This window comes from Macadamia integrifolia, chromosome 6 (assembly GCF_013358625.1).
Source record: "Macadamia integrifolia cultivar HAES 741 chromosome 6, SCU_Mint_v3, whole genome shotgun sequence".
NCBI lineage: Eukaryota > Viridiplantae > Streptophyta > Magnoliopsida > Proteales > Proteaceae > Macadamia > Macadamia integrifolia.
In genome coordinates, this window is record NC_056562.1 from 39,015,884 (window position 1) to 39,041,907 (window position 26,024).

Below are 26,024 nucleotides of genomic sequence, written 5' to 3' on the forward strand. Positions count from 1 at the left end.
AAAAGCTTACTAGACAAAGTTCATTTTGATTTAATTTTTTGTTCGATTCCTAGTATAAATGTATAATATGTATAAATTTTTATCCTATTAAGGAAAGTGTTGGGGGTTTCATCTAGGGATAGGGATGTAAATCTATCGTTCTTAGTTGACTTCAGTCAAATTAATCAATCTCCACCAAATTAAAGTCATGCATCATCACTACATTATTTAGTTAATCGAGCTTCATAGGTTAGGAACAGTCATGGTTATACATAGCTAGTCAATTATCGATTCATAATTAATTTAAACAATTATAACTGGTCTTTAAAGTTAAAACAGGATAATTGGGCAATAAAAATTATAAACAAATTACCTATAAATAAACTAATCAACATATAAATTAATTTCAATCTACAACCAAGCACTGTGAATAAGGGTGTCAAAATCAAACTGAAACTGAGTTGAACCATTAAAATGGTATTAAACTTTTTGGCTTAATAGTTTCATAAGATGCAAATCTTTTTTTTTTTTAGAAGGCAACTCAAAACCATTAACCTGGATTTGAATCAAACCTTTTAATAAACCATTGAAGGACCGTTTATGAATCTATTTTACTCCTTTCATCATCGTCATTGTCATCGTCATCGCCTAGTCTCTTCGAATTCCTGCGACACTAAATTGAGATTAACACTGTTTAAATATTATTTATGAATTGATTACCTAAACCAATAACAAAATGAAATTGAAACTATTTAAGACTGTCCAATTGAAACTGTTTACTAACTGAGTAACCGAACCATTTAATAAACGGTCCAATTTTGATTTCTATCTATTACATTTAGAATCGAATCAAATACAACCGCACAATTTAACACCTCTAAACGTGAGAACCCGAACAATAATTGATCTACGTCCAGAGCCAAATCGGTTCCTAGACATCTACTCGACTCTCCTGTTTCCATGGATTCTTTGGCCCTCTTTGGTATCTTTTTTCTTTTTTATTTTTTGTTCACAAAAATGGTTTTGACTACATTTGTTATCATTTATGAAGCTTGTTTCTATTTTAAAAAAATTGATAAAACGCAAAAACCAAAAATGGATCAAGATTTATTTATGTGTTTTGACAAAAAATGATTTTTAGTTATTTTTTTCTTTAATGATCATGTGCTTAAAGGTTAAATATGAAGGAGAAAAGTAGCCATTTTATCTGTAATTAAAAATCCAAGCCATTGTCTTCTCTTATTCAGTCCAAAGTGAAAAAAAGAGAGCTATAAGAAAGATGAGTGAAGGGAATCTTTTCACCCATTTATTTGAAAAATATTTTACACATAGAAATACCAAATATTTTTTCATAAAAAATCATTTTTGTCAATTAGTTACCAAAACATTTTTATGTTTCAATAAAAAATGGTTTTCATTAATAATTTTGGTTAAACAGATAAAAATAAAAAAGAAATATGATACCAAAAGGACTTTAGCAAAGCGAATGAGGGCACCAGAGTAAATATAGTTCGATATAAGGGGTAACATTTCAATGATTCCCAATTCCCAAACGAACAGAGCCCGCGAACGCGCTTGAAAGGACGTCTTGTGTGTTCGTTCCTCTATTTCGTACACAGTACACATAAAGAGGGAAGCGGCATCAACACTTTATTTTTTGCTTCTCTGATTCTCTGTCTTCCTCACTCCCCTACTCTCGTAAGCACGGTGAGATTGTTCCGGCGAACTTCTCTCCAGCTTCAGGAGCCGACATGGGTTTTAACCACCGGATTTCACCTGAAAAGTCTCATTGTTCGCCGGAGAAAGCAGAGAATCCACCAGAAAATGATGAAAACGGTGTTACTTTCACAATCGAGCCTTCACAGGATGAAGCTTCCGATTCCTTCGAATCGGAGAAAGCTTTAGTTTCTACCGCTGAAAACGTTGATGGATTTCCGACTAAGCCGAAAAAGTCTGTGACAATGCCGATCTCTGAGGAGACTTCCGAATCTCTGTGCATCAAGAACACCGCTATGTTGAAGCCATCGCCTAGCGTTCACGGTAACCTGGAAAATATATCTTCTCCAAGAGACTGGATAAATGGATCTCTGATGAACTCTGAGCACACTTCCTTCCTCGATGAAGCTTGGGAAAATCTGAATAAGTCGGTCGTATTTTACAAAGGAATGCCGGTTGGAACACTTGCCGCCTTGGATCCGAGCGCGGAAGCTTTGAACTACAACCAGGTATATGTACTCACTTTCTCCTATTGTTCTTCTGCCATTTAACTCAATCATCCATTATTTCGTGATCATTTTCAGAGGATGAAAAGTTTTTTTACTTCTCTTCCTGCATTACATTGACTTGTTATGGATAGATTCATATCGTCTTTAACCTTTTTAATTCTCTGTCTATGACATTACCTCTTGCGACTATTAGAGAGATACATTGTTTTTCCCCACTCTTCGCTCCTTTTTGATAAATCGATTCTCATTGTTTTCCATTATAACTGGAAGGCAGAAGCCTTCAGTTCATATCACTTTCGTTTAGTTCAGATTCTGAAACCAATTAGGAAGATCAGAAATAAGTTTTCAGTGGGTGATACTCCTGTTTGTTTGAAATATCCCCAAGCGTCCCCTCCAGTGAAGAATACTAGTAAACTGTGCTCCTGAACTGTTTCATTCCCAGTACCAATTCAGCTAAGCACTTTTCCATAAACAAATTCGCTTCGTGTCATAGTTTTTTGTTGGATGAACTTTATCCTCAGGTTGTTACACTAGTCTTCCTCGGGAGCTGCAGAGTTAACTGATTTTCGATTGGGTACCGTCTAACCAACTTTCTTTTCCATATTAGCGAAGCACTTCCCAAAGTTAATTGAACCTGTTGGACCGGGCTATCGGACCATCAATCTTTTTATGGGGCGATCCATTCCCCACCCCCCCTCCCTTTTTTTGGGGGGTCGAGGGGTTGCAACAGTAATTTTATCAGGGTAGACTCTTTATTAAACAGTGAAATAATCATCTACAGACTGCAGCCCTCGTTTCCAACATTCGTGTTAATTAATGGGGTATTTATTTTCAGAGAGTGAGGTGGGATTCAGTCAATCATCTCCGATTCTCGGTGATGAGGGGATATCGAAGTAATTTCACTGACAACAAAATTAAATAGAGAGGGAAGCTTTGTTTATCTGACGAAAAAAAAAAAGTCTGACTAGAAAAAATTTATTTAAAAAATCATCAACATGAAGTACATTAATCTTAAAAAATACACTAAACACAATATCTGGCTAAGGGCGGTTCTTTGCCTTATACGGTGTGGTTTTGGCAAGCCCAATTCAATGGGTGATAGTGGATATCTTTGTGTTGATGCCTACGTTGGGTTTGCTTATCTGTAGGCATGTGGATCTAGGGATTAAATTCTCTCAATCTTGGAGATAGTTCAATGTATATCCAATGGTTGGGAATCTCTTGAGATGCATGTCTAGGTCTTGAGTGCATGTCCAGGGTTGGTGCACGGTGTTAGGTTGCATATCATATCCTAGCACTTCCCTATGTCTTTCTCTCCTCCCTTGAATTGATATATTTGCTCCCTATCGTGAGAGAAGAGAGCTAGACACAGGGTCAGGGAGGCGCTAGGGTATAATATGCATTTAGACATGGTCACATGGAACCCATTCACCTGTTTTTGATATAAGGGAGAGGTAATTGGTACTCTACATCCTCTCGTATTCATTTTTTTAATTATAATTTATACTGTGAGCAGGTATAGTGTAGAGTCTGTAGACCTTAGTCTTAGAAACCTTTCCTCTTTAATATAAAGTGTTGGAAAAAGGAACTACATGACCGTTCTTGCCCTGGGAGGCTCAATTCACTCCATGTTTAGTATAGATTTGACAACATGTGTTCTACACGATATCATCAATAAATATATGGAAGAAGCTTGTTTTTTTCTCTCCTCATTAAATATATGGAAGAGGATTCATAGAAGGTAGTGTGACCTGCACTAGCACAAAGGGCAATGAATAGTGCATACGAATTAACAACAACACATCCTTTGACGAGGGATGGGACAATCTGGGGCAGAGGTTATGAAGTCTTTCAGGCTTTTGTTTTTTCTAGATATATTGTTTCCTACCTGTCATTAGTTTAGTTTGTAAGATGCTAATACAAGCAGAAAACATGTGAAAGGCAAAAAAATTTCTAGTCTACTGCTGCTGAGATAGAATGTGGTTGTTTGGTCTCCAATCAAAAGCATTAAAACGTCTACTGGGCAAATTATTGAAATACTCCTCATCATTAGGAAGAGAGAGGGGAGCCTCCCACCAAGTTTTCAGCAAAACACGGAGTTTCAAACCATGTCTTGAGATGCAAGTGTTCCATTAAAATGTCGCCTTTCTTTCATCAATAAAAAAAATCATATTTATATTGTCGGTGTACAATGTCTTGTATTTCGTCACTGTTTAATCCAGGAAGTATTAGTGCAGTGCCTTGACAAGCAGGACGGCGATCCCGCTAGCCGGTTAACGGGCCATGGGGGTTACAAGGGGGCAAGAGGCCCCTCTGCATAGTAGGAAGTATAGGGGGCTGCGCTCAAATTTTTTATTTGAGGGCAATTGTGTACTTTCCGGATTATGATTTTTCGCTATATATTTGCAACGATGGTTTCTTTCTCTGTAATGCAAGCAATACTGAGAGGTGTGAGGGACGAGTGCTATAACCCTATTCTCTATTAATAGTGAAGTAGGATCTCATCTCACCGGGGACGTAGACAATCTTACCGAACCTCGTAAATCTATGTGCATTGTTTGTTCTATGATATAACTGTATTCTTTGTCAGCTAAAATCCAGATTTGCACTATGAGTACAGTTTACATTTGCAAATGTCACATGGTTTCAGGCAGTTGCTGAGGGTACAATGTCTTGTATTTTTTGGCTTGTGTTTGTCTCGTATACCTATATAATGTGTTTATAAAAAAAAAAAATATACTTATATGTTGTTGCTATAATTTGATTGCAAGATTATTCCCTCCGGTACAAGGGAGGTTGAGGAAGAAGATTATAACTCCATTTTCCATTGATAGTAAAGCAAATTTTACTTTGTGATTGTTTAATGATTGCTACTTTCATTCCTTTTTACATCGTTTTAGGTTTCTGCTTTACACCCGCAATTACTACTGTATTGAGGTTACGGTTCTATGGATTTCTACACCACCTGGAACTAATTAGGAGTCCGTACCTTTTTGTTGCATAACTGACCTCTGTGTTGCAATATGGTCAAGAGTTGGAGTAACAATATCAATTGTCAAGGCTTACCCCTTTTTTTTTTTCCCTCAAAAATTCACTTTGGGACTTTGCAGGTTTTCGTGAGAGATTTTGTGCCCAGCGGCTTGGCCTATCTCATGAAACAGGTGCCAGAGCCAGAGATCGTAAAGAACTTCTTGGTAAAGACCCTCCACCTCCAAGGTTGGGAGAAGCGGATCGACAACTTCACTCTTGGAGAAGGTGTAATGCCTGCAAGTTTCAAGGTACTATACGACTCGCAGCGTGGGAAGGAAACCTTGATAGCGGATTTCGGTGGAAGCGCAATAGGGAGAGTGGCACCAGTAGATTCCGGATTCTGGTGGATTGTACTCCTCAGGGCGTATACCAAGTGTACACGGGATCATACCTTGTCGGAGATGCCCGAGATGCAGAGGGGCATGAAGTTGATACTCAACCTCTGCCTGTCTGATGGGTTTAACACCTTTCCCACCTTACTCTGCGCAGATGGGTGTTGTATGGTGGACAGGAGGATGGTAAGTCTTCACCAATCGCCACCGTAAATCTCTTATCCAACTTAATATTAATAGTACTATTGCCTTATTACCATACTAATGTTTAAGAATTATTAACAAAAGATGTAATTGAAATTGCTGTTCTAATTCTTGGGTTCATAGGGAGTGTATGGGTACCCAATAGAGATCCAAGCACTTTTCTTCATGGCATTGAGGTGCGCAAGGCAGATGCTAAAGCCAGAGTGTGGGGGAAAGGAATTGATGGAGAGGATAGACAAGCGAATGACGGCTCTGAGCTACCACATCCGCACCTATTTCTGGCTCGACCACTCCCAACTGAACAACATCTACTGTTATCGCACCGAGGAGTACTCCCATACTGCTGTCAACAAATTTAATGTCAACCCTGAATCAATTCCAGATTGGGTTTTCGATTTCATGCCTCTTAGAGGTGGATACTTCATTGGAAACGTTAGCCCTGCTCGAATGGACTTCCGATGGTTCTTGGTGGGCAATTGCATTGCAATCCTTAGTTCCCTGGCTACACCTGAGCAGGCCACGGCCATCATGGATCTATTGGAAGAGAGGTGGGAGGACTTGATCGGTGAGATGCCTCTGAAGATTGACTATCCAGCATTGGAGGGACACCAATGGAGGATTGTCACTGGATGTGATCCCAAGAACACTCGTTGGAGTTATCACAATGGCGGGTCTTGGCCAGGTATGTATCCCTAATTAGTTTCTACTTTCTTAGTACATTCACATTCTTTAAACTTTAAAAATTCCTATTACTAAACCATTCTATAGTGACATGGGCCGTTCAATTGTTACAACTTTTCTATTTAGTATCTCCCTATGCATGCTGTGAGACCAAATTTTTTCATGAAATTTATCTCTGTCAATCAAATTATCCAAATTTTAGGCTCCCATCATTTGGTCAATTATCTTCATCATCAAATTAGCCAAAATTTGGATCTGCATAGACAGTCAAGATCTTCATTTTTTTCCTATTTAGATTAAAGGGCAATTACTATCACTTCCCTACACTCACCCTATATTTAATACTCAAAATTTCCTATCTATAACTTTTTTTTTCTGATTTCCTAAAAATGTAAAGTTTCACCCTTTCTTCTCCCTGTATTTTAAAATTCCCATATTACCCCTCTATGACGGTAAACCCATAACTACTAAGCGGCTGCCTCATTCATCCCTTATACAGGCAAAGGGTGAGTATAGGGGAGTGATAATAAATATAGAGTTACGCAAATAAAAGGGTTTTTTTTTTTTTGTTTGGTTTTCCTAGGGAGAAGAAGAATGATGGCAATTGTAGGCAGGTAAATTGAAACAAGTGAAAGTTATTCATTTGAATCAGAATGAAATGAAGACTATGAGATTGTGGAGAGTGAGATACTCTCACCTCTCAATTGATTTCATTTGTTTCCATTTGATTTCTCCTCAATCCTTAGTTGGAGCTAGGCCATTAATTTCAGGGTAGGGGAAGACAAGGTGAGAATTAGGGTAGGTAGATTTTCAAATCTGTAACAATACTACACTCATCATATTTTCTTTTTTCACCCTTTTTCTGTTGATCTATTGTAACACATTTGTCAATCAAAAAAAAAAAAAATCTTAAGATTCTCACTATTATAATATCTTGTGGTGGATGTAGTATTGTTATGGCTCTTGACAGCAGCATGCATCAAGAGTGGTAGGCCGCAGATCGCCAAGAGAGCTATAGAGTTGGTGGAGCAAAGGATTTCGAAGGACGGGTGGCCAGAATACTATGACGGGAAGACTGGTCGTTACATTGGGAAGCAAGCTAGGAAATTCCAGACGTGGAGCATTGCAGGCTATTTGGTGGCCAAGATGATGATAGAGAACCCATCAAATCTTCTAATCATCGCTCTTGAGGAGGACAAGAAGATAGCCAAGCCTAAGCTCACCCGCTCCGTCTCCTGGACTTGCTGATCAAATCGTCCTCAAGAACAATACCTGCATGAATTGAAGGAAAATGGAAGCTTAGAAACAAAGAAATATAATGAAACAAATCTAGAGTTGCAGGCTACTGGTGGTGAAGTATTAGCTATAGTATCACCTTAAAGTTTCAAATGTTTTACACAGAATTTCATTTCGGTACTGATACCGCCATTTTTTTGTGGGCAGACTGGCGGAGAAGATGATCCGATTCATAAGTTGTTTGCAGTGTATTTCATTGGAGACTTTCTTCTATTTGGGGGGTAATTTTGCTTTCTCTTACATCTACCACTTAAAAGTTCTACTTGAAAGTTTATGGTGAAACATTTATGCACATGGAGACTGGTTGTTGAACCAAACACACACACACACACACAGAGACACACACACAGAGAGAGAGAGAGAGAGAGAGAGAGAGAGAGAGAGAGAGAGAGAGAGAGAGAGGTGCTTTTGTTTCTGGTGGGAGGCAGGTAATGAATTCAGAGCAACCTCCTGTCTAACGTTGCTTGCTCAGATGAGTATCGCAGTAACCGGAGGGTAGAATTTGGGAACACATACGAAGGGCTCCGACCTTTGGAATACTCATTTGAGCAAGAAATATTAAAAGGAGGAAAAAACGAATACTAGTGAGCCTCTGCAGCACTTCCCGTTGCAGAAATTCTCGGGACATAGGGATCAGAGTTGCTTCAGCAGCTCTTCCCAGTTCCTTCCATCATTCCGCGCACACTCAGGGCTCAGACCTCTCACATAGTCACATCTCACCTCCTTCCTTCTTTCTAGTCCAACAACATATATGGTCATAAATAGACTCGATTTGACGCCACCATTGTCAAGGGGTTGATTTGTTAGAATGACCAAAAAGCCCTCCTATCAAAGGTCCAGGGTTATTTCCATGGCTAGTTACTGGCTTATGTGTTGGACTTGACATTTTTTGCATCTTCGATCGTAGGAATTATATGTAGTTTTCCTCGTATCAATCTCGTTGAACCCTTACTTGTATTGATCTTGTTGTGTGACTTGGCACTGGAAACAGAATCATCAATCGAAGGGAGGAGTTGCTGTCACAGCCAACTTGCTTTACGGCTGTACATGTAATTTTAGTCGGAGCCACAACAACTCAGTCACAGCCAGCTTGCTTTACGGTTGGCTGTACACGTCATTTTCTTTTCCTGAAAACTTCAAAACACCATGCCCATGTCCCACTGGGTTTTAGGGACGACAAAGGAAAGAAGGGTGTTTCAGGGCTTATGAGGAAATTCCACCTTCAAATGAGCTTGACTGGAATAGGCAAGTCATACCGGTTAGTTCACATGGAGATGGGAAATGGGAAGTAGATTTTGGTTGACTTCTCATTAGGGGGTGTGGTTAGGGATACGGCTAGCTAGTTGGAATTGCAGGTACGGGTATTGATTGAATGGCAGCTAAAAAAAAAACTTCCTCATCCCCCTCCCCCTCCGGGTTGAAATCGTCTGCAATTCCGATCTTGTATAATTCCGTGCAATATCACTTTCAGATAGTGACACGTGTATTGATACCAATACAATGTCTCAGATCTGATTTAAATGCATTTTCACTGATTTAATGTTTTATTAGTTGTGCCAGATCTGGACCATTGTATTGGTATCAATACACGTGTCACCGCCTGAATATGATATTATACAAAATTGTACGAGATCGGAATTACAGATGATTTTTATCCTTCCCCCTCCCCCTCCCCCTCCCCCTCCGACGGTGAATTCAATTCAACATTCAACTACCTCAAGACTTAGGAGTCCTGAGTGACTCTGACTCCCGAGACAAAACAATAGACGAAGGGATAATGATCTCTGAGCTGGCTGGGTGGAAGAGAATTTTTCAGTAGGGAAGAGACAGATGAGTGACATATTTTCCATTTAGATAAACAATTTTGGACCCTGTTTTTCTCTACTTTATATGACTACAGGGTTTATGTAAAATTTGGTAGATTTTGACCGATTCTAGCCAATCCGAAATGAAATCAAATGGGAATCAATTTGATTTATGGATTCAGACATCAATTTTTCCTTGTTAGTGGACCCGATTTAGATTCCGATTTTTTATTTTTAAACCATGTACCAAACATTTGATTAGACTAGACAAGGATATCTTGGACCATGATGGAATGAGAATTAATAATTCATTTAGATGACAATTATAGCATTAAGTCATAATTGGTGAATGACAAAATTAATCCAACTGGCTTTAGTTTTGGATTTACAGCCGAAGTTGTAGGACCGAAAATTACGCGTCCAAAGACTCTAGGCACACCAGGAACGGTAGATAGGTGGAGGGCCTCACTTCACATATCTCACATCAACCAAGTTTCTGGATTCTGGACCCACCACTGAAATACTGTATACGTCCACGTTAACCTAATAATATCTAATAGGAAATGGCTTTTCTAGGTCGCTGGTCTAAGCATTCCTCATTGCTCAAGTGATGCGATGATCTGTTCAAGCTGATATCAATCGGTTAGCCCTAGGGTCTTCTCATTCTTTGAGGTGGAGCATGGTCCTAGAGATAGGTGTCGGTCACTCGGTTAGCCTAGGGTCTTCTTCTCATTCTTTGGGGGTGGGGCATGGACCTAAAGATTGGTATTGGGGAGGTTGAAATCGATTAATTCGTATCAGCATCAGCAGAGATCGATATTAATTCATGACAATCTTGAGGTGAAATTACTATCGAATCAAGGATAAAATCGTTTATAAAAAAAAAAAAAAAAAAAAAAAAAAGAACAATGTTTAATAAAAGTAAGGGTAAAATTATTCGAACAAAACTGATATGAACCGATCTCATCATTACTGAATCCATGGGTAAGGGAGGAAGGAGGGAGGGGTTTAGGACTTGAGAACCTCAGTAAATAGGAAACCACACTAAATCGGTTATCAGTTGCATAATCCAAATAAACACTTATAGTATATATTATTATGAATAAGATGTGGTCCTAAGTGCCATGTCTTTGGCTTGGTGAAAAGGTCTTTTGCTGTTGATAGCGTAAACCTTTGGATCAAAATGACTATAGATGAGATGTTATAGCCAGGGTCCTCTGTAGCGTGTTACAAATCCCAAGATTGGGAGCCCTTAGACATGTAGCCCAAGGTGGTCCCAACCCTTGGATATACTTTACATGATGTAGCACGCTACAAAGGATCCACTTGAATATACTTTACATGATGTAGCATGCTACAAAGGATCCACATGACACCCGAGACTAGACTATTAGTTTAGACTCCTTACATACCGTTATTTGTTTAATGGTTTCCCCACCGTAGCCACTATATGTTGTAATTCCCTTTCCACCTTCATCTTAGTCATTTTCGACACTAAAATTTATTTGATATGAAATTGCATTATTTACCCTCTTGTTAAAAGTGAAAATCAATTGTGTTAGTGGGATTCCAAAAAAAAAAAAAGCGTCTAAAGGCAGAAAAGTACGGTTACAATTTCTATGTGTAACCTGCACCCTTTAATTAAAAGGGAAAACCAAAAGAGCTCAATTTTGTGGTTGAGCATGACAAGGAAGAACATTTGTGTGAGGTTTGAGTGAAGGAAAGAATCCAAACATATAATAAAGTCGTAGTGATCTATGAGGGCCTAGTGTCACTTAGGCTTCAAATTTTATTTATTTTGAATCATGTTCTTACATCGCACTCCATCATGAGGCATGAACTACTGCTACAAATCTACAATACCTGTTCAGGAAAAAAAAATTTTAATAAAATAAAAAAACCTACTACAAAGCAATTTAAAACAGGGGAAGGAAAAACCTTCTTTACCGGTGATACAGCATGAAAGTTTTAGGATATTTATAGCCTACCCATCTATTTTTTTACCATATAACAAGCTTGATGAAGCTGAAATTTTATAAAGAGGTAGATCCAACGGTCCCCTAGGTGTTTGGTTCGATAAATCAAATGGTGTATGTATCGGATATGAATGTTAATCTTTTGATAGACATTCTTCTGAATTATGTTTCTTTCTGAAAAATCGTTTAATTGCCTTGAGACTAGTACATATTTTTCGCGGGTTGAGATATTAGCTTCCGTAGAGAACTTCTTTCTGCTTTCTCCTTTTATACTAGGTGGTAAAAATGTTGTTCAAATCTGAGTTTAAGTGTTGAGATAAACTCAAATTTGGAACACATCCTTTGTAATATGATCATTTATGAGAAGTAGGATGCTCACTTATGAGAGTCATCCTAGTAGAACCAAACAACTCTAAAAATTAAGAATTATCATTCTAAAGAATGTCATCCCAAAGATTTACCGAACCAAACACCCCCTAAAAAATCTAGGATTGGTAGAGAGTGATGACAATGCTTAGACTACCACAAAAGTGCATGACAATAAATATGGGGGGGGGGGTATATAATCGAATTTAAATATGGAATTTGGCAAGTGAACATCTAGACCATTCTCCAGATATCTAATGATCAGAATTACCACATGGCACAACCATGTGGATCACTGTTCATAAAACTTTTTGCCTTCATCAAAGTGTCGGCTTAAATTTTACTTTTAACCTGACTTTTATATCCTTTAAAACTTCAAGTTATGTCTGCTAATAATCACTAAAATATGTAATTCTATATTGGGTAAAATTAACTGCGTACATTGGTAAGAGGTAGAAAGGAACAAAATTTTGTTTTCAGGAGCCGAAGCAATAAAGAACATGCATATTGCCTCAATAGTATATCACTTAATCTGTCATTTGGGTATTAATTGACCAAATCAAGCATGGATCCTGCAAATACTAACTTGATTGAAAGAAGTCCAATGATCTTGGGGGAATAAGTGGATGAGATGACATGAAAGGCTACCGACATCCCAATACCGCTCTTCCTTCATCATTGATGGTTGCATTTGTACATAACTTCTGAAGATCGATATAGCCAATAATGGTGTCCTCAAACACAGCATCCTCCAGTTGAGCTTCACCAAAGGTGGAGCCTGACAATACACTGTTCTTAAAGACAGCTCCTTTTAGATTGGCTTTCTCAAAATTAACCCGGTCCAAAACTGCATTTGAGAAGTCCACACCTGCAGTCATCCGAGGGCTTTTTTAACCACAGAACTCTTTCAAACCAGTAAGGACATTGAATCTTCTTCCAACAGTTGATAGCTAAATTATTTTCTAATTGAAATTTGAAACAGATAGCCACAATTGAAGTATATGGAAGCAAGAACAATTGGACAAAGGAAAAGAAGAAGGCCTTTTAGGATTGTTCTTACAATATCCATAAGATTGTTTCCACAAGCAGATGTGTTTCAGTTGATCCAGATTAGTTTATAAACAGAAATTTTAATTTGTTCACGTGGAAATCACTAAGCGTATTGATACCTCATAATATACAATAAATTAGTGTAAATAGAAAAGGAGAGAAAAATCTCAAGACATAGAATCAATAATTATACATTGAATGAAGTTTGGGAAGACTTTCATGGCCTAAACGTCTTCGATATGGAAATGATATGTAAATTAAATGTCAGAAAAGCTTAACATGATTGGCTCCTTAATATTGTTCTTATAAGATATGCCAAGTTACATTTTGGGAGAGGGTTTGACACACTAGCCGCATATATTGGCATCTAATACACTAGAAAGGGAAACATCCATTTCGATGGATGTTGGAGTATACTATAGGGAGGCCTACATATTAATGATGCGAGAGGAGGGAGAATGTGTGAGAGGGTGTATACATATGGGGTCTCATATAGATCATTTTTCTTTAAATTTTCTCTCTCTACATGTCATAACATCATGCCACGTTTCAATATATGTTTTAACAAATATTCATGGAGTACAACAACACATAACCAGAAAGACACGAAACAGTTTTGCCTGGAATTAATGGTATGACAACTGAATAAACATAATCATAGATTGACAGGGGCTCCTTCAAGATTCACCACTATAAAGTTCAGCTAGACGACTCTACTTTGTTATGTTGAAGCCTTAAATTTTGTCTGAAAGAACCCCTAGTAACATCAACTACCAGTGGAAGATTAAGCAGATCGAACTGAACTGAAGTGAAAGGATTTACCTTTAAAACTTGCTCCAACAGCATAAGCTTTTGACATCACCACCTCAGACATATCTGCACCATCAAACTTAGCATCTGACATTAGAGCTGCTGCAAGTGACTTTCCTTTCAGATTCGATTTATCATTTGAGTAATCACAGAACCTGAGATCAATTGGTTTATCATAGACACCATTAGCTTGACCAATGGTGTTTCCAACAAATGCACGTTCACAGCGGTTTGGTTCTGTTGACAATGGTGGCAGCCTCTGCAATCCAAACTCAAAATTAAGTTAATTAATGAAGAAACAACACAATAAGTGAGCTTTTTAAGTGGCAATTAAAGACAAGTAAATAGTAGCATCCTTAATTTCCTTCGTGAAAGAATTAAATGAAGAAAAAAGTGAAGAAATTGATGTTGTTAGGTAGACTAGAGTAGAGACCTGATTGGCAGCGATAGCAGGTGAGGCAGCATTCACAGCCCAAACAGCAAACAAGCTACATGCGACATTCTTTAGATTCTGGAACGGGAATAAGCTTCCCTGGATTGTAGATCTATCATCAATACCTGTACCTAAACAAAATGAGCATAAATCAAGTCAAAATTATCAGTTCAAAGTTAAAATTACAACAAAGAGAGCATCGAGTAAAGGAAATTCATCAGAACTTCCTTGAAGATCCAATCAATTTGGCATGGGGATCAAGAGTGAAGAACTGACAAAATTGCCTTAGGAACTAGATGGAAACTAAGGTCTAGATTCAGAAACAAATTTAACAAACCTAAGAAGAGGATTTTTTACAGACTTTTCCTATCCGAATGATTAAATGAAGAAAATCGACTGAAAATTTAAGCATTTCGAACTCAAACAGACTTCATCTTAATTTTGTTCTTGATTGAAGATTTCAGGACTGAAATGCAGCAAAAAAGAGGGAAATTAAAGATTAATATGAAAAAGTAAAAGAGATTGATGAGGTATCCTTACCGGAACACCTGATTCGGAGCTGTGAGGAGGATTTCTGTCTCGTAAATCTCTGAAGTCCTGACGAAGAAGAAGGAAAGTGAAGGGAAGAAGAGTTCCGCGAGAAGGAATCGGAGACGGAAACGGAAGCCATTTCAGCTTTCCAAGTAAGATTTTATCCATCGAAGTCTAAATTGATTGATTAATCTGTCTGTCCTCTTTCCAAGCTCTGTGAGTTCCTTATCTCTATCCGTCCACGTGGCATGACACGTGGAACATCGTCCACCACGTCGGCTTCCCATGACCACTACTACGCACGACTTAAATAGAATATTTAGGTTGTCCGGGCGACCAGAATAGAAAATTTTACCAAGGATGTGCAATGAAATGGTATTTTTTTTCTTCTTTTTTTAGAAATATAAATTAGTATAGTACATTAAGAAAGTAACCATATTATGAGGAGAGAGAAAGATTAAAAAAAAAAGAGAAACAATAGTGTGAATAAACCCTTCTCCCTGGTTGTGTGTGGCATTTGTGGCCAATGCCGGGTCGCACATGGGCATCAACAGGAGATGAAGGTATAATTTTTTGAATTTCACATGGGTGGACACGACATTTTGTTACCCTTTGTGCCTGGGACTGGGATCCTTCGTCCCGCGACAGATGGTGTAATGCAATCCAAGTGTTGGAAGCACCTTGGGCTAATGTCCATGCCTTGGGTTACATGCCTGAGGCTCTCAACCCTTGGATCTACACTGCCCTGTAGCGCGCTATAGAGGAGCCCGATCCTTGTGCCTAGGGTAGGAACAGTGTGACTAAGAAGTTGGATCGAGTGTCAAATGGTCGGTTCGATCCAATTTAGGTGGGATGAACCCAGTTTCAAGCTGGATTGGGTCAAATCAAAACAGCCAGAGACCCGAATTTGAGATGCGTGGTGAACATATGCTTATTGCACCACCACCTCACCAATTGCACTAGGCAATTGTTGTTACCACCACCACCTCATCAATTGCACTAGACAGTTGTTGTCACCGATCCAAATTGATCAGGTGGCAAATAATAGAAGATGACACGAGGTTCATCCACATAAATAGGATGTGCCATGATAAAATGATTGAATTTGAAGCTGAATTTGACAACCCAGCCTCCTCACCAACTGCCCAACTGAACTTATATAGTCATCTTCTTTGCTGAATCTTTAGACATCATGTGGCAGAAATGAGAGAGGCTATATCCGCAACAACAATACAACCTTATCCCAACTAAATGGGCGAGGTTGCATCTGCACATAACACAAAATTGCAATTCCACATGAAAAAAACTTGGAAAATTTCCATTGCTCCAGAAGCAGCACAGCAGTCCATGGGTACCTTAGGCAACAAAACTAACCCTTGGACACCCAATCTGTAGCTTAAATACAAGTCCATAATCTAGAGAAGCCTGAAAGCTTTCCCATACTATCAATTACTGTTATGATCTACGATATGGCTGATGGGATGCAGGGGACAGATTGGCTAAGATAATTCATGAGGGGAAGCAAATAAACTGAGGGGATGCAGGGGACAAAGATGCTTCTTTTGCCACAGATGCCTCAGCCAACTTCAGCAAAAGGAACATCATTCCATAGCCCTCCAAATCCATGATTAACAATAAAGAACAACACAGAAGGGAGGGAACCTTACTAACATCCGAAAGAAATTTCAAGATGGCTCCTTTAGACCCTCCTTGATCCTATCAGAAAGGGTGCTCCTGAACTGGCTCACAGCAGTTCTCTCCTGTAGCTTCAAGCTCACAAGCTCTGCTTTCTGACTTAACATGCCAGTTCTGAGTGATGAAAAGAACCGTAAAATAGATAAAACACAAAAAATAATATGAGAACAACCTCGTCTCCCTCCTCCCCTCCCACCTGACCCCCCAGAAACATGACATGGGTCAACTGCAAATGACTAAACCCCACCAAACAAGGAGAAAACACACACACACACACTTCTAAACATGTAATGAATATATACCATGATCTCCACCAAACATAAACAGCAACACCCAGAAAGAACAATTTAAGATCTTTATTAGAGGTTGCATGATACCCAAACCCATCTTAAACGAACCAAAAAAGAAAAAGATAACAGGCTTTCCCGTCCACATTACCAAGAAGGGCTTCAGAATGACCTCAATGCACACAATGAAAAATCAGAGAATCACACAAATCCATCCTTTCCGATGCAAAATCAAACACAATCTAATTAAATTTCTGGGTATTCATCATCAATTATAAAAGATGGCTCCCCAAATCCCCATTACTCCACTGTGTATAAAGAGAGAAAAAAAAAAGGTTCTTTGATAACAAAATAAGATGAGAGAAATACCATTCAAACATACAATAACGAAACACTAAACCCAAATTTCTACATAAGGCGGAGGGGCCTAGCTCCACACAGTACAACACACCCAAATCATCAAGAGATAATCTTTCTCCATAGAAAGCAAAACGACATGTTAGAGAAGACACATCCACATGATACGGGAAACTGGGAAGAAGTGCCACCACCAATTGGGTGGACAAAAAGATCAAACCGGGAGCTTATCGACATCGTTGACCTCAGAGTTATCATGAACAATCGGCTTGATAAGCATCAGCGGGCGATCTTTGGCTTCTTCCTCGTCCTCTTCGATATCAGCGGTGTTAAGACGAATGCAAGAACACCGCTCCAGCGATGCGAAGAACGCCGAAGCAACACTCATACCAACCCAATTCGCCATCCGATCAAGCTTTTCGCATGATATGAAGCTGCAATTCTCCATTTTTTTCAACAATTTCGATTTCAAAAGATGATTTCTTCTTTCTCTAACAGGATTTTGTAAGCAACCTGAGGAATCGTTCTCTACTTCTCTTCCCAAACCCTAGAGAGCAGGGAAGAGAAGGAACACTTTCGAAACCCTATGCAAAGGACAGAAGGCAAAAGGACCATAATCGTAAAGTGGAACCGGATAACGTGAAAAAAGCGCCTGGTGAGCGGTTGGGAATGGTTTGTTGTCTGCCTTTTAGAAACCAACGAACCGGTCAAGCTGGACCACTGTTTCGAAAATCGGAATCCGATGAATCGATTCAGCCGATTCTGATCGGAATCGGTCATGACTGATCTTAATTCCAATCGTTTTGGAACGCCATTCTAAGGTTTATCGGATTGGATCACTAAATTTTCAGATATAAAGGGCTGATATTAGTTCGCACCTCCTTCCCGAGCCAGATAGGATCATTGCTCATACGATCATTTAATTATTTGAGTTAGCATCCAACACATGTTCTACATTTTGTCATTATAGTATAAAAAAGGTATATTTAGAAATAAAAAGGATGTGTTGCAAGCTGACTTGTACGAGCACCTCATCTGTTTTCTTTCCAATCAACGTGGGATTACATAGTAGTTATGACTTTTGCATTCTTAAAGCAAATCATGCGGTGTCATTATGTCAATTCAATTTTAAGCTTAAATTTCAACCTAAAAACTCTTAAGCTTGTGTCTAATATAATGGTACGTTCCTTGCTAAGAGATATCTCATAATTGGCACTTTCACTACTCTAACATGTCTACTCAAAGTTTGTGTGCACTCTGCTACGATTGGTGGAGATTGATAGACAAAGATAAATAAATGTTATATTTTTTATCTTGATATTACAATTTTTAACATATGAAAAGAGAGTTGTTTATTTATTTATGGGAAAAGAACACTTCCTAGACGTGTGGCTCCAATGACCAAACATAGGAATATGTGAAATTATCATCCAATCTCACGTGAAACAAAAAATACCTTCCATATTGATGTTAAGGGTGTTAATCGGTTCAATTTCGATGTAGACAATTCGATTTTATTCAGTGTAAGATGTTTTAGATAAATCCAAAACTGAATCATTTAACAAACGATTTCATATATTAAAACGAAAACCATTTATAAATGGTTTTAAATGATTTTCTTATGTTTTCTAATCCTTTATCCATACAACTTCTTTACCTTCAGAATCTTTAGTGAAATAGATGTAAATTGAAACATTGAATTGAAATATATATATATATATATATTCTTTTTTAGTTGTTTAATGTAAACTTAAATCTTTTTGATTGAAATGTACTCAAACTTAACATTGAATGACTTAAACTTACTACATATATGTTAATTGGTTTAATGATTTACAAACAGTTTAAACTTTAAAACTAAAATCGAATCATGGTTTCAATTTTAAACCAAAATCGAACCATTTAATAAACGGTTTTACAGTTTTAATATAAAAGGTTTGGTTCGATTTTAGTAAACAATTTCAGTTTTTTATTTTTTTTAATTGAAGATAAAAAAAAATATTCAGCAAGTTGACTTGTCAGTTTCAAATTCACATCCTTAGTTGATGCTCTTGTGCATTTTTCTGGTTAGCCTCCATGTTGAAGCAAGGGCAACACAACCAAGTAGTGATCTCTTGCCCTTTATTTATTTCAAGAAATAGGTTCTTTAAGCATCTAACATATAGAACACACTTATAAGGAACGTTGAAATAGTTTTGCACATAAAAGGCCAAAATGATCATTTCACATGAAGAAGAGAGAGAGATATAGAAAAAATATGCTAATGTTGGGGATGTCAATTTTTTGTGATAGGAACATAAAACTAGGGAGATATGGTGAGTTATCTATTGAGTTCCTCTTCTTTTTCAATCAAACTTAGAGGGACGGCTTATAGCCTCTTTGAACCATCCCGTGGCATTTGCCAAGGATGCCCTTTAAGCCCATTTCTCTTTATTGTTGCTATGGAAGGCCTCTCACGCCTCCTTCTTGCCTAACGCGAGCTCAACCTATTCAAAGGTATAAAATTGTTCGTAACGCACCCGAAATCTCCCACCTTCTCTTTGATGATGATACATTCATTTTGTACCGAGCAACTGAAGAAGATGTTGTCACCATCCAAGGTCTTTTGGAGTTATTCTTATCCCTATTTGGTATGACAGTGAACCTAGACAAAAGCAGAATTGCTTTTAGCTCCAATGTCCCACTAGTGAACCGTCTTTCGATTTGCAAAATTCTGAATGTCAAAGAGATGGACCGGGCTAGTAAGTACTTAGGAACCAATTTATTTTTAGGCAGAAACACAAGACATAGATGGGATTTTTTAATCCAAATGATGCAAAAGAAACTATCCTGGTGGAAAGCCAATCTGTTATCCTATACAGGTAGAACAACTCTCATTCAATCAGTGTTGGCTGCCACCCCAACATACCAAATGTCATACTTCGCTTTTGGGAGGGCGACAATGGAACAACAAGAAAAGCACACCTCATAGGATGGGAAAAAGTTTGCTCTCCAAAGGAACAAGGAGGACTGGGATTAAGAAGGATCGGAATACAAAATAAATGAATAATCCTCAAGCTCGGATGGCAACTTTTATCAAAAGATACTACTGTGTGGGGCCAGGTGCTTAAATCAAAATACTTTCAGTCTTCCACCCTAAAACTCTCAACTCCAAAGGATCACTGATATGGAACAACCTGGTAAGTATTTTACCCACCCTCAAAAAATTAGTCATCAGGAAAATTGGAAACGAAAGAGACACATCATTCTGGTTTGACCCCTGGGTCTCACAGTACCCAGAAATTACCCCACCGCACCAAACCTCTCCTCATTTATCATTAGTCCATGAAGCTGTAACCAACTCATCCTGGAACACTCAACTCTTGGCAACAATTATGGTGATTCATAATTGTCCCTTTTTTTGCAATCCATGGAGAACACCTCCTTCAATTCTTGCACAGATCTCACATATAAAAAATTTAGAGTAGCGTTCACAAAAATCTTATACTGGATTGGAATCCAAGTATCTTTCCAAATATCAATAGAAATCCCAATACCTACTTTCCAACAAACCAACCTACATAACTTAGGAAGAGAATGAACAAAACTGTTCCAGGGCCAAGATCCTTGTTTTGGTTTGAAATATGAAGATAGAATACTAGAATCTGAAAATTATTTTGCTTTTACGAGACGATCGCATAAGGAACAAAGATAAGAAAGCAGCCTCCATCCTAATTTTAATATAAGGGCTTCATTTAGGACAACATTTGTCCTGCAACCTAGACCTCCCAACACGACTTTTATTGTCACAAAGGCTAATGATTATCCTATGTATGTGCTTAAGAACATAGCTGTAAAAAAACTTAATTAGGAATCGGGTGGGTACTCACCTATACCCCCCATAGAATTCTCTTATGTATTTCCCTCTTTTTTCTTCGAATGAAAAAAAAAAAAAAAAAAAAAGGGGAAGAGAGAGTGTCCCATAGAAAGCTTGGTTTTGCAGCAAGAATATATGACATGGGAATGTTGGCCTAAGGGTGGCACTTGAATGGAAGGTGTTGGTTTGCGGATCTGGCTCCTATATGGTGCAGCATGATGTGCAATGCATATTTGACAGTCGAGAGTCTTTTAGGGTTTATGCCTGTTGTGTGGATATAGATTCTCTCTAGCTGGGGTTGGCACACTGCTAGAGATGGACCAGCAAGACATAAAAAGGGAGAGAGAAAGTGAAACCCCCAGTTTTTCTTGTTTCTCTTTCCTGTTTTGTGTCTTGTTGGTTCTTCTCTAGCCACCCCATGGCTGAAGATTTGAATCCCCTATCATTTGGTTGTGGGCATGTCCGAATGTTCTCAATCATCAACTGTATGCCTCACACATAGTTTGCACCTCAAAGAGTATTTGGGTAATTTACAACGCCACCCGCTGGAGAATGCCAGTATTATAAGAATGCCCCCTCTCTTTCACCAAATTAGACTCAGACTCCCTACCGTTAGTCTCTGTTAAGTGATACTATTAAATGACACTTTAGCCCTTATGAGTAAAACACCTTTATCTTATTATCCCAAAAATACCCCTCTCATTCTCTCCTTATCACTTTCTCTCCTTCTATCTTTCTCTCCTTACCTGGGATTTATTCTTTATCTGTGCATGGCATGTATCCTATTATAATCCATCGGCTATAGATTAAACCCCTTTTTCAAACCTCTTTTCACCAAAACAACACTTTGGCTCCGGCAAAAAACCCTAGGGAGAGATGAATTCTGAGAGTTGTGGATCAAACCCCTGCAACCCAACAATCCATTGCAAAAACAAAGGCCACAAAACATCCAACAAGAACCACGTAAACATAAATCCTGAGATCTCAGTCTTGAACCTTCGAATCCACGGAAAAGTGATGGAGAAGGGCATCAGTTTCAATCTCACAAACAACTTAAAGAATGAGTATTGATCCTCAATTTCACCAAACCTACTGACCAAGGAGATGGGTCAATGCATCTCTAATAGCCCATCTCATGAGTATAAACCCATAAATCCTTCAAATCCATGAAGACAATGAAATTATGGTTATCAATGTCTAAAACCCTATCATTAAAATCTCAGGAAGCAAAACACACATTAAAAACTGAAGAAAAGGTATTTCCCAAGTCTCAACTATATATCGAAGACTGAAATTTAATTCATTTGGTTCATTCATGTACAAATTGCAAGAAACTAAATTTTTTTTCCATCAGTAAAACATAAGGATCACATGACAAACCCTAAGGCGGTTTGGTTTGGGGGATATCTTTGTGTTTCAAAATATGTCGGAATCATCAAAATCATCCTCGAAGGCATTGAAGAAATCAGAACTAGTGAGCTTGTGGTCGACATTGAAGAATCCCTCTGCTAATAACTCGAGCGGGTCTGCATTGTCCAAGGTCCATTGCCAGCGTAGAGCCATCATCGACGTCGGAGACAGCAGCCATTTTTCGTTTCCTTTTTGGTGGGTTAGGGTTATGGTGAAATCGATTTGGGTAGTACAAGTAATGAGGGTAATTTCAGTACTTTATTATTTTTAAGGGAAAAATGGTATTTAGAAGGAAAAAAAAAATGAATTGCTAATGTCAGCATTCTTGGTATATTCTGTAACAGTGACTGACTGACGGTAGGGGGTCTGAGTCTAATTTGGTGAAAGAGAGGGGGTGTTCCTATAATACTGGCATTCTCCAGGTGTGGCGCTGTAAATTACCCTAATGATAATAATGGAGTGTGGTGATGCCAACATATTACAATTAGGTATCATGTCCATTATCACCATGGTTTGAGGTTATCGGTCTTGGATCTGAGGTATCAGTTGATTTGAATCAGAATCAACATTAGGCTATGTATGGTAGTCATTTTGTTCTAGAAACGACATTTCGTGTCAAAACCATAATTTTTGGTTTGTGTTAAAATTCCATTTTGGAACGAAACTCAAATGTCTCGTTTCTGGCTTTTTTTTTTTTTTTTTTATCTGATTTGTTTTGAAAAAAGGGAAAAACGAACCGCGGACACCAAATAGAAGATTCCATTTTCTTGTTTCTGTAAAACAAAAAAAAATGTTAGAAACATTTTTTCGAATGACTACCAAACACAACCTTAGTCAATATACATGGTCGGTCCTAAGACAGTATCCCAAACATGATAATACTGTCCTAGATTCAACCGAGTTGTGTATGGGACCAGGATCAATATCCTAGATTCAATACTATATACTTAAACCATGATTGTAAATGAGGTGTTGTAGGGTGGGTTTTGTTGCCGTGTGTTTATTTAACAGTGTTAATCTGTTTGATTATGATTAATTAGTTTGGTTTCCATTCGGTTCAAGGCATGATAGGGATAAACTAGAACCAAACCGTTTATTAAACAATTCCAACATCATAAATGGAAACCAATTAATAAATGGTTCTGGTTAAACAGTTTTTTAAACGTTCAAATTCAATGATCTTATAAGTTTAATTTCGAATTAAGCAATTTGGATCCAATTGAGAAACATTAGAAAAGATATAAAATGCTAAGGACTAACTGGTTTTAATATTGTTTGGTATAAAACAAAAAGTTACATAAACATAATTGTTCATAGCATATTTAATATCCAGCGAAGAAAAAATTTCCCAAGGCCATCAATCCATAACCCCCTCTAAAAGTTAACTAATTATTGGCAATCAGTCCAAATGGTAACAATGGTGATTCTTAATTGTCGGGTTTTTTGCAATCCATGGAGAACTCCTCCTTCGACTCTTGCGCATATCTCGCATATGCAAAATTTAGTGTAGCATTCACGAAAATCTTATACTAGATTGGAATCCAAGGATCTTTCCAAATATCAATATAAATCCCAATACCTACTTTCCAACAAACCAACCTACATAACTTAGGAAGAGAATGAACAAAATTGTTCCAGGGCCAAGATCTCGTTTCGGTTTGAAATATGAAGATAGAATACAACAATCTGAAAATTATTTTGCTTTCGCGAGACGACCCCATGAGGAACAGGGATTAGAAAGCACCCCCCATCCTAATTTTGATATAAGGGCTTCATTTAGGACAACATATGACCTGCAACCTAGACCTCTCAAAATTTTTGGATTGAAACACTCTTGCCATGGGATAAAGATTGCTTTTTCCTAACTACCAAACTCCCCTTGTAAATAATACCATTGATAGTGTAATGTTTTTTGGATGCCTTCTATAAGAAATAATTGTAAGTGAAATAGGACACATTTTCTGGTATAGCAATGGAATGATTTTTTTATTTCTCCATGTTCTTGATTGTTGGTAATATTGGTTGCAATGTTCTTGCAAGTAGAATGTGCAATGGCTTTATACTTGTGTAAGATTGTTGGTGATGTTCTCTTGCTGTAAAATGTATGATCTGCTAATCAATGTTCTCTTTCTAAAGTACAAATCCATTCTATAGGTTGCATTACTACCAAAGAGTTGGGTACTGTGATGAGTTCATTGGGGCAAAGCCAACTGAAACTGAACTCCAGGAAATGATCAATGAGGTCAATGCTGATCAAAGCAGAGGAATTGTTTCCCCTAAGTTCTTGAATTTGATGGCATGGAAAATGAACCCCAAAGGGGTAGCCGAGTTGACAAGGGACCTTCGCCTCAGGAAACGTATGGTTCTAAGTTCGACTCCTCTTATTTCCTTGGGGCCACTCACACAAGGGTTTTTAGTACTCTTCACTGCTTTCAGTGAAAGTTGACTGGTTCTCATTCAACCCTGGTATGACTCGATTCATGTGGTTGTGGGGTCACTATGAACCTACGAGAATAGTTAGACCAAAGGCCTGGATACCCATCGTTAGCAAAAAAAAAAAAAATGTGGCACAAAAAATGAAGGTGATTTTAATTAACGGCGCATTTTCCTCCCATCATATCTAGATTTAAGTTATTGTTTTCTACATAGATTTTGTGCTTTTCTGACATGTTACAGCTGGTTAATGTTTTTGCTTGGTTCAAATTTATCAAGTTACCATTTTGGAATGGAATTCAGTAATGACAAAAAGTTCATAACTTGCTTTTTTTTTTTTCCTTTGAGAAAAATAGAAGGAAGTACATTAAGAGAAAACAGAGTAGATATCTACATTACATCTAGTTAGGGATATGTTAGTTTTACTGTTTATGATTTGAAAAGTCACAAATTTAAGAAAAAAAGCCACTTCGTTGGTAGGCCTAAGCCAATAATGTTAGAGACGATGTCGTAGACATCCAAAAAACTTGGAACTATGCTCCAAGTGTTAAGATTTTTATGTGGGCTTAACTGATACCGATTGATCCATTGGACCCAAGCAATAACAGATCCACTCTAATTAGGAAACTCCTAGCTCTTTCCATTGTGAGAGTGGAATAGGGTTTTAGGGATTCTATTATAAATAGAATACTGACGGTCCCTGCAGCCATTACTTATTGTCTTATCGGTTTTAGAAGCACGGCTTTCTCACAAGAGCAAGTGCACAGAAAGAGAGAAAACCCTAGAGTAAGATGTTGCAGAAGATCTCAGTAGAAGGACTCTACTTGCGTAGTTTGTCATTGTTATCTTCATGAAAGTAATGTTTAATCACATGGGACAGAGGTTCATGATCTGTGTTTATAGGGCTTCTAAACTTACACAAGTACTTCTCTATTCTTATTTATGGTTCATGTCATGGATGTCCCATTGATGATTGTAGATATGGTAAATCTATATAATTATGTATTTTAAGATCTATGAATGGAGTACTTTATTGATCTTGGTTTAACGACTATACTCATGGTTAAATATCTTTTATGATTCTTGTATTCTAAATACTATAGGGTTATTCATATGCTTAATATGGTAAAGGATTTCCAACATTTTAGGTCCAATTGAGAATGTACCTATTTTTGTTGGGCTTAAATCAGTGATTTAGGCTCAAATTTTTTATTTTTTTTTAACTTAAGAAACAAAAATACCTTAAATTAATATACACATAATAAATT

At 37.8% G+C, this 26,024-nt stretch overlaps 2 protein-coding genes across 4 annotated transcripts; one reads left to right on the forward strand and one right to left on the reverse strand.

Moving 5' to 3' along the window:
• Positions 1 to 1,613: 1,613 nt before the first annotated feature.
• On the forward strand, positions 1,614 to 7,984 carry LOC122081098 (probable alkaline/neutral invertase F). 2 transcript variants are annotated; one of them, XR_006141002.1, is made up of 5 exons: positions 1,614 to 2,204; positions 5,315 to 5,752; positions 5,894 to 6,452; positions 7,401 to 7,802; positions 7,895 to 7,984. XR_006141002.1 is itself a non-coding variant. In XM_042648071.1 (4 exons), the coding sequence occupies exons 1-4, from the start codon at positions 1,731 to 1,733 to the stop codon at positions 7,697 to 7,699; spliced, it is 1,770 nt and encodes a 589-aa protein (XP_042504005.1). In that variant the 5' UTR covers positions 1,614 to 1,730; the 3' UTR covers positions 7,700 to 7,960. The 2 variants fall into 2 exon arrangements, 1 of the variants encoding a protein (XP_042504005.1); XM_042648071.1 differs by having other exon boundaries at positions 7,401 to 7,960.
• A 4,303-nt stretch (positions 7,985 to 12,287) lies between these two features.
• On the reverse strand, positions 12,288 to 15,080 carry LOC122082334 (thylakoid lumenal 17.4 kDa protein, chloroplastic). 2 transcript variants are annotated; one of them, XM_042649828.1, is made up of 4 exons: positions 14,728 to 15,080; positions 14,188 to 14,312; positions 13,767 to 14,013; positions 12,288 to 12,762 (listed from the first exon to the last, which is right to left on the reverse strand). In XM_042649828.1, the coding sequence occupies exons 1-4, from the start codon at positions 14,855 to 14,857 to the stop codon at positions 12,539 to 12,541; spliced, it is 726 nt and encodes a 241-aa protein (XP_042505762.1). In that variant the 5' UTR covers positions 14,858 to 15,080; the 3' UTR covers positions 12,288 to 12,538. The 2 variants fall into 2 exon arrangements, with proteins under 2 accessions (XP_042505762.1, XP_042505761.1); XM_042649827.1 differs by having other exon boundaries at positions 14,188 to 14,318; positions 14,728 to 15,033.
• Positions 15,081 to 26,024: the final 10,944 nt, after the last annotated feature.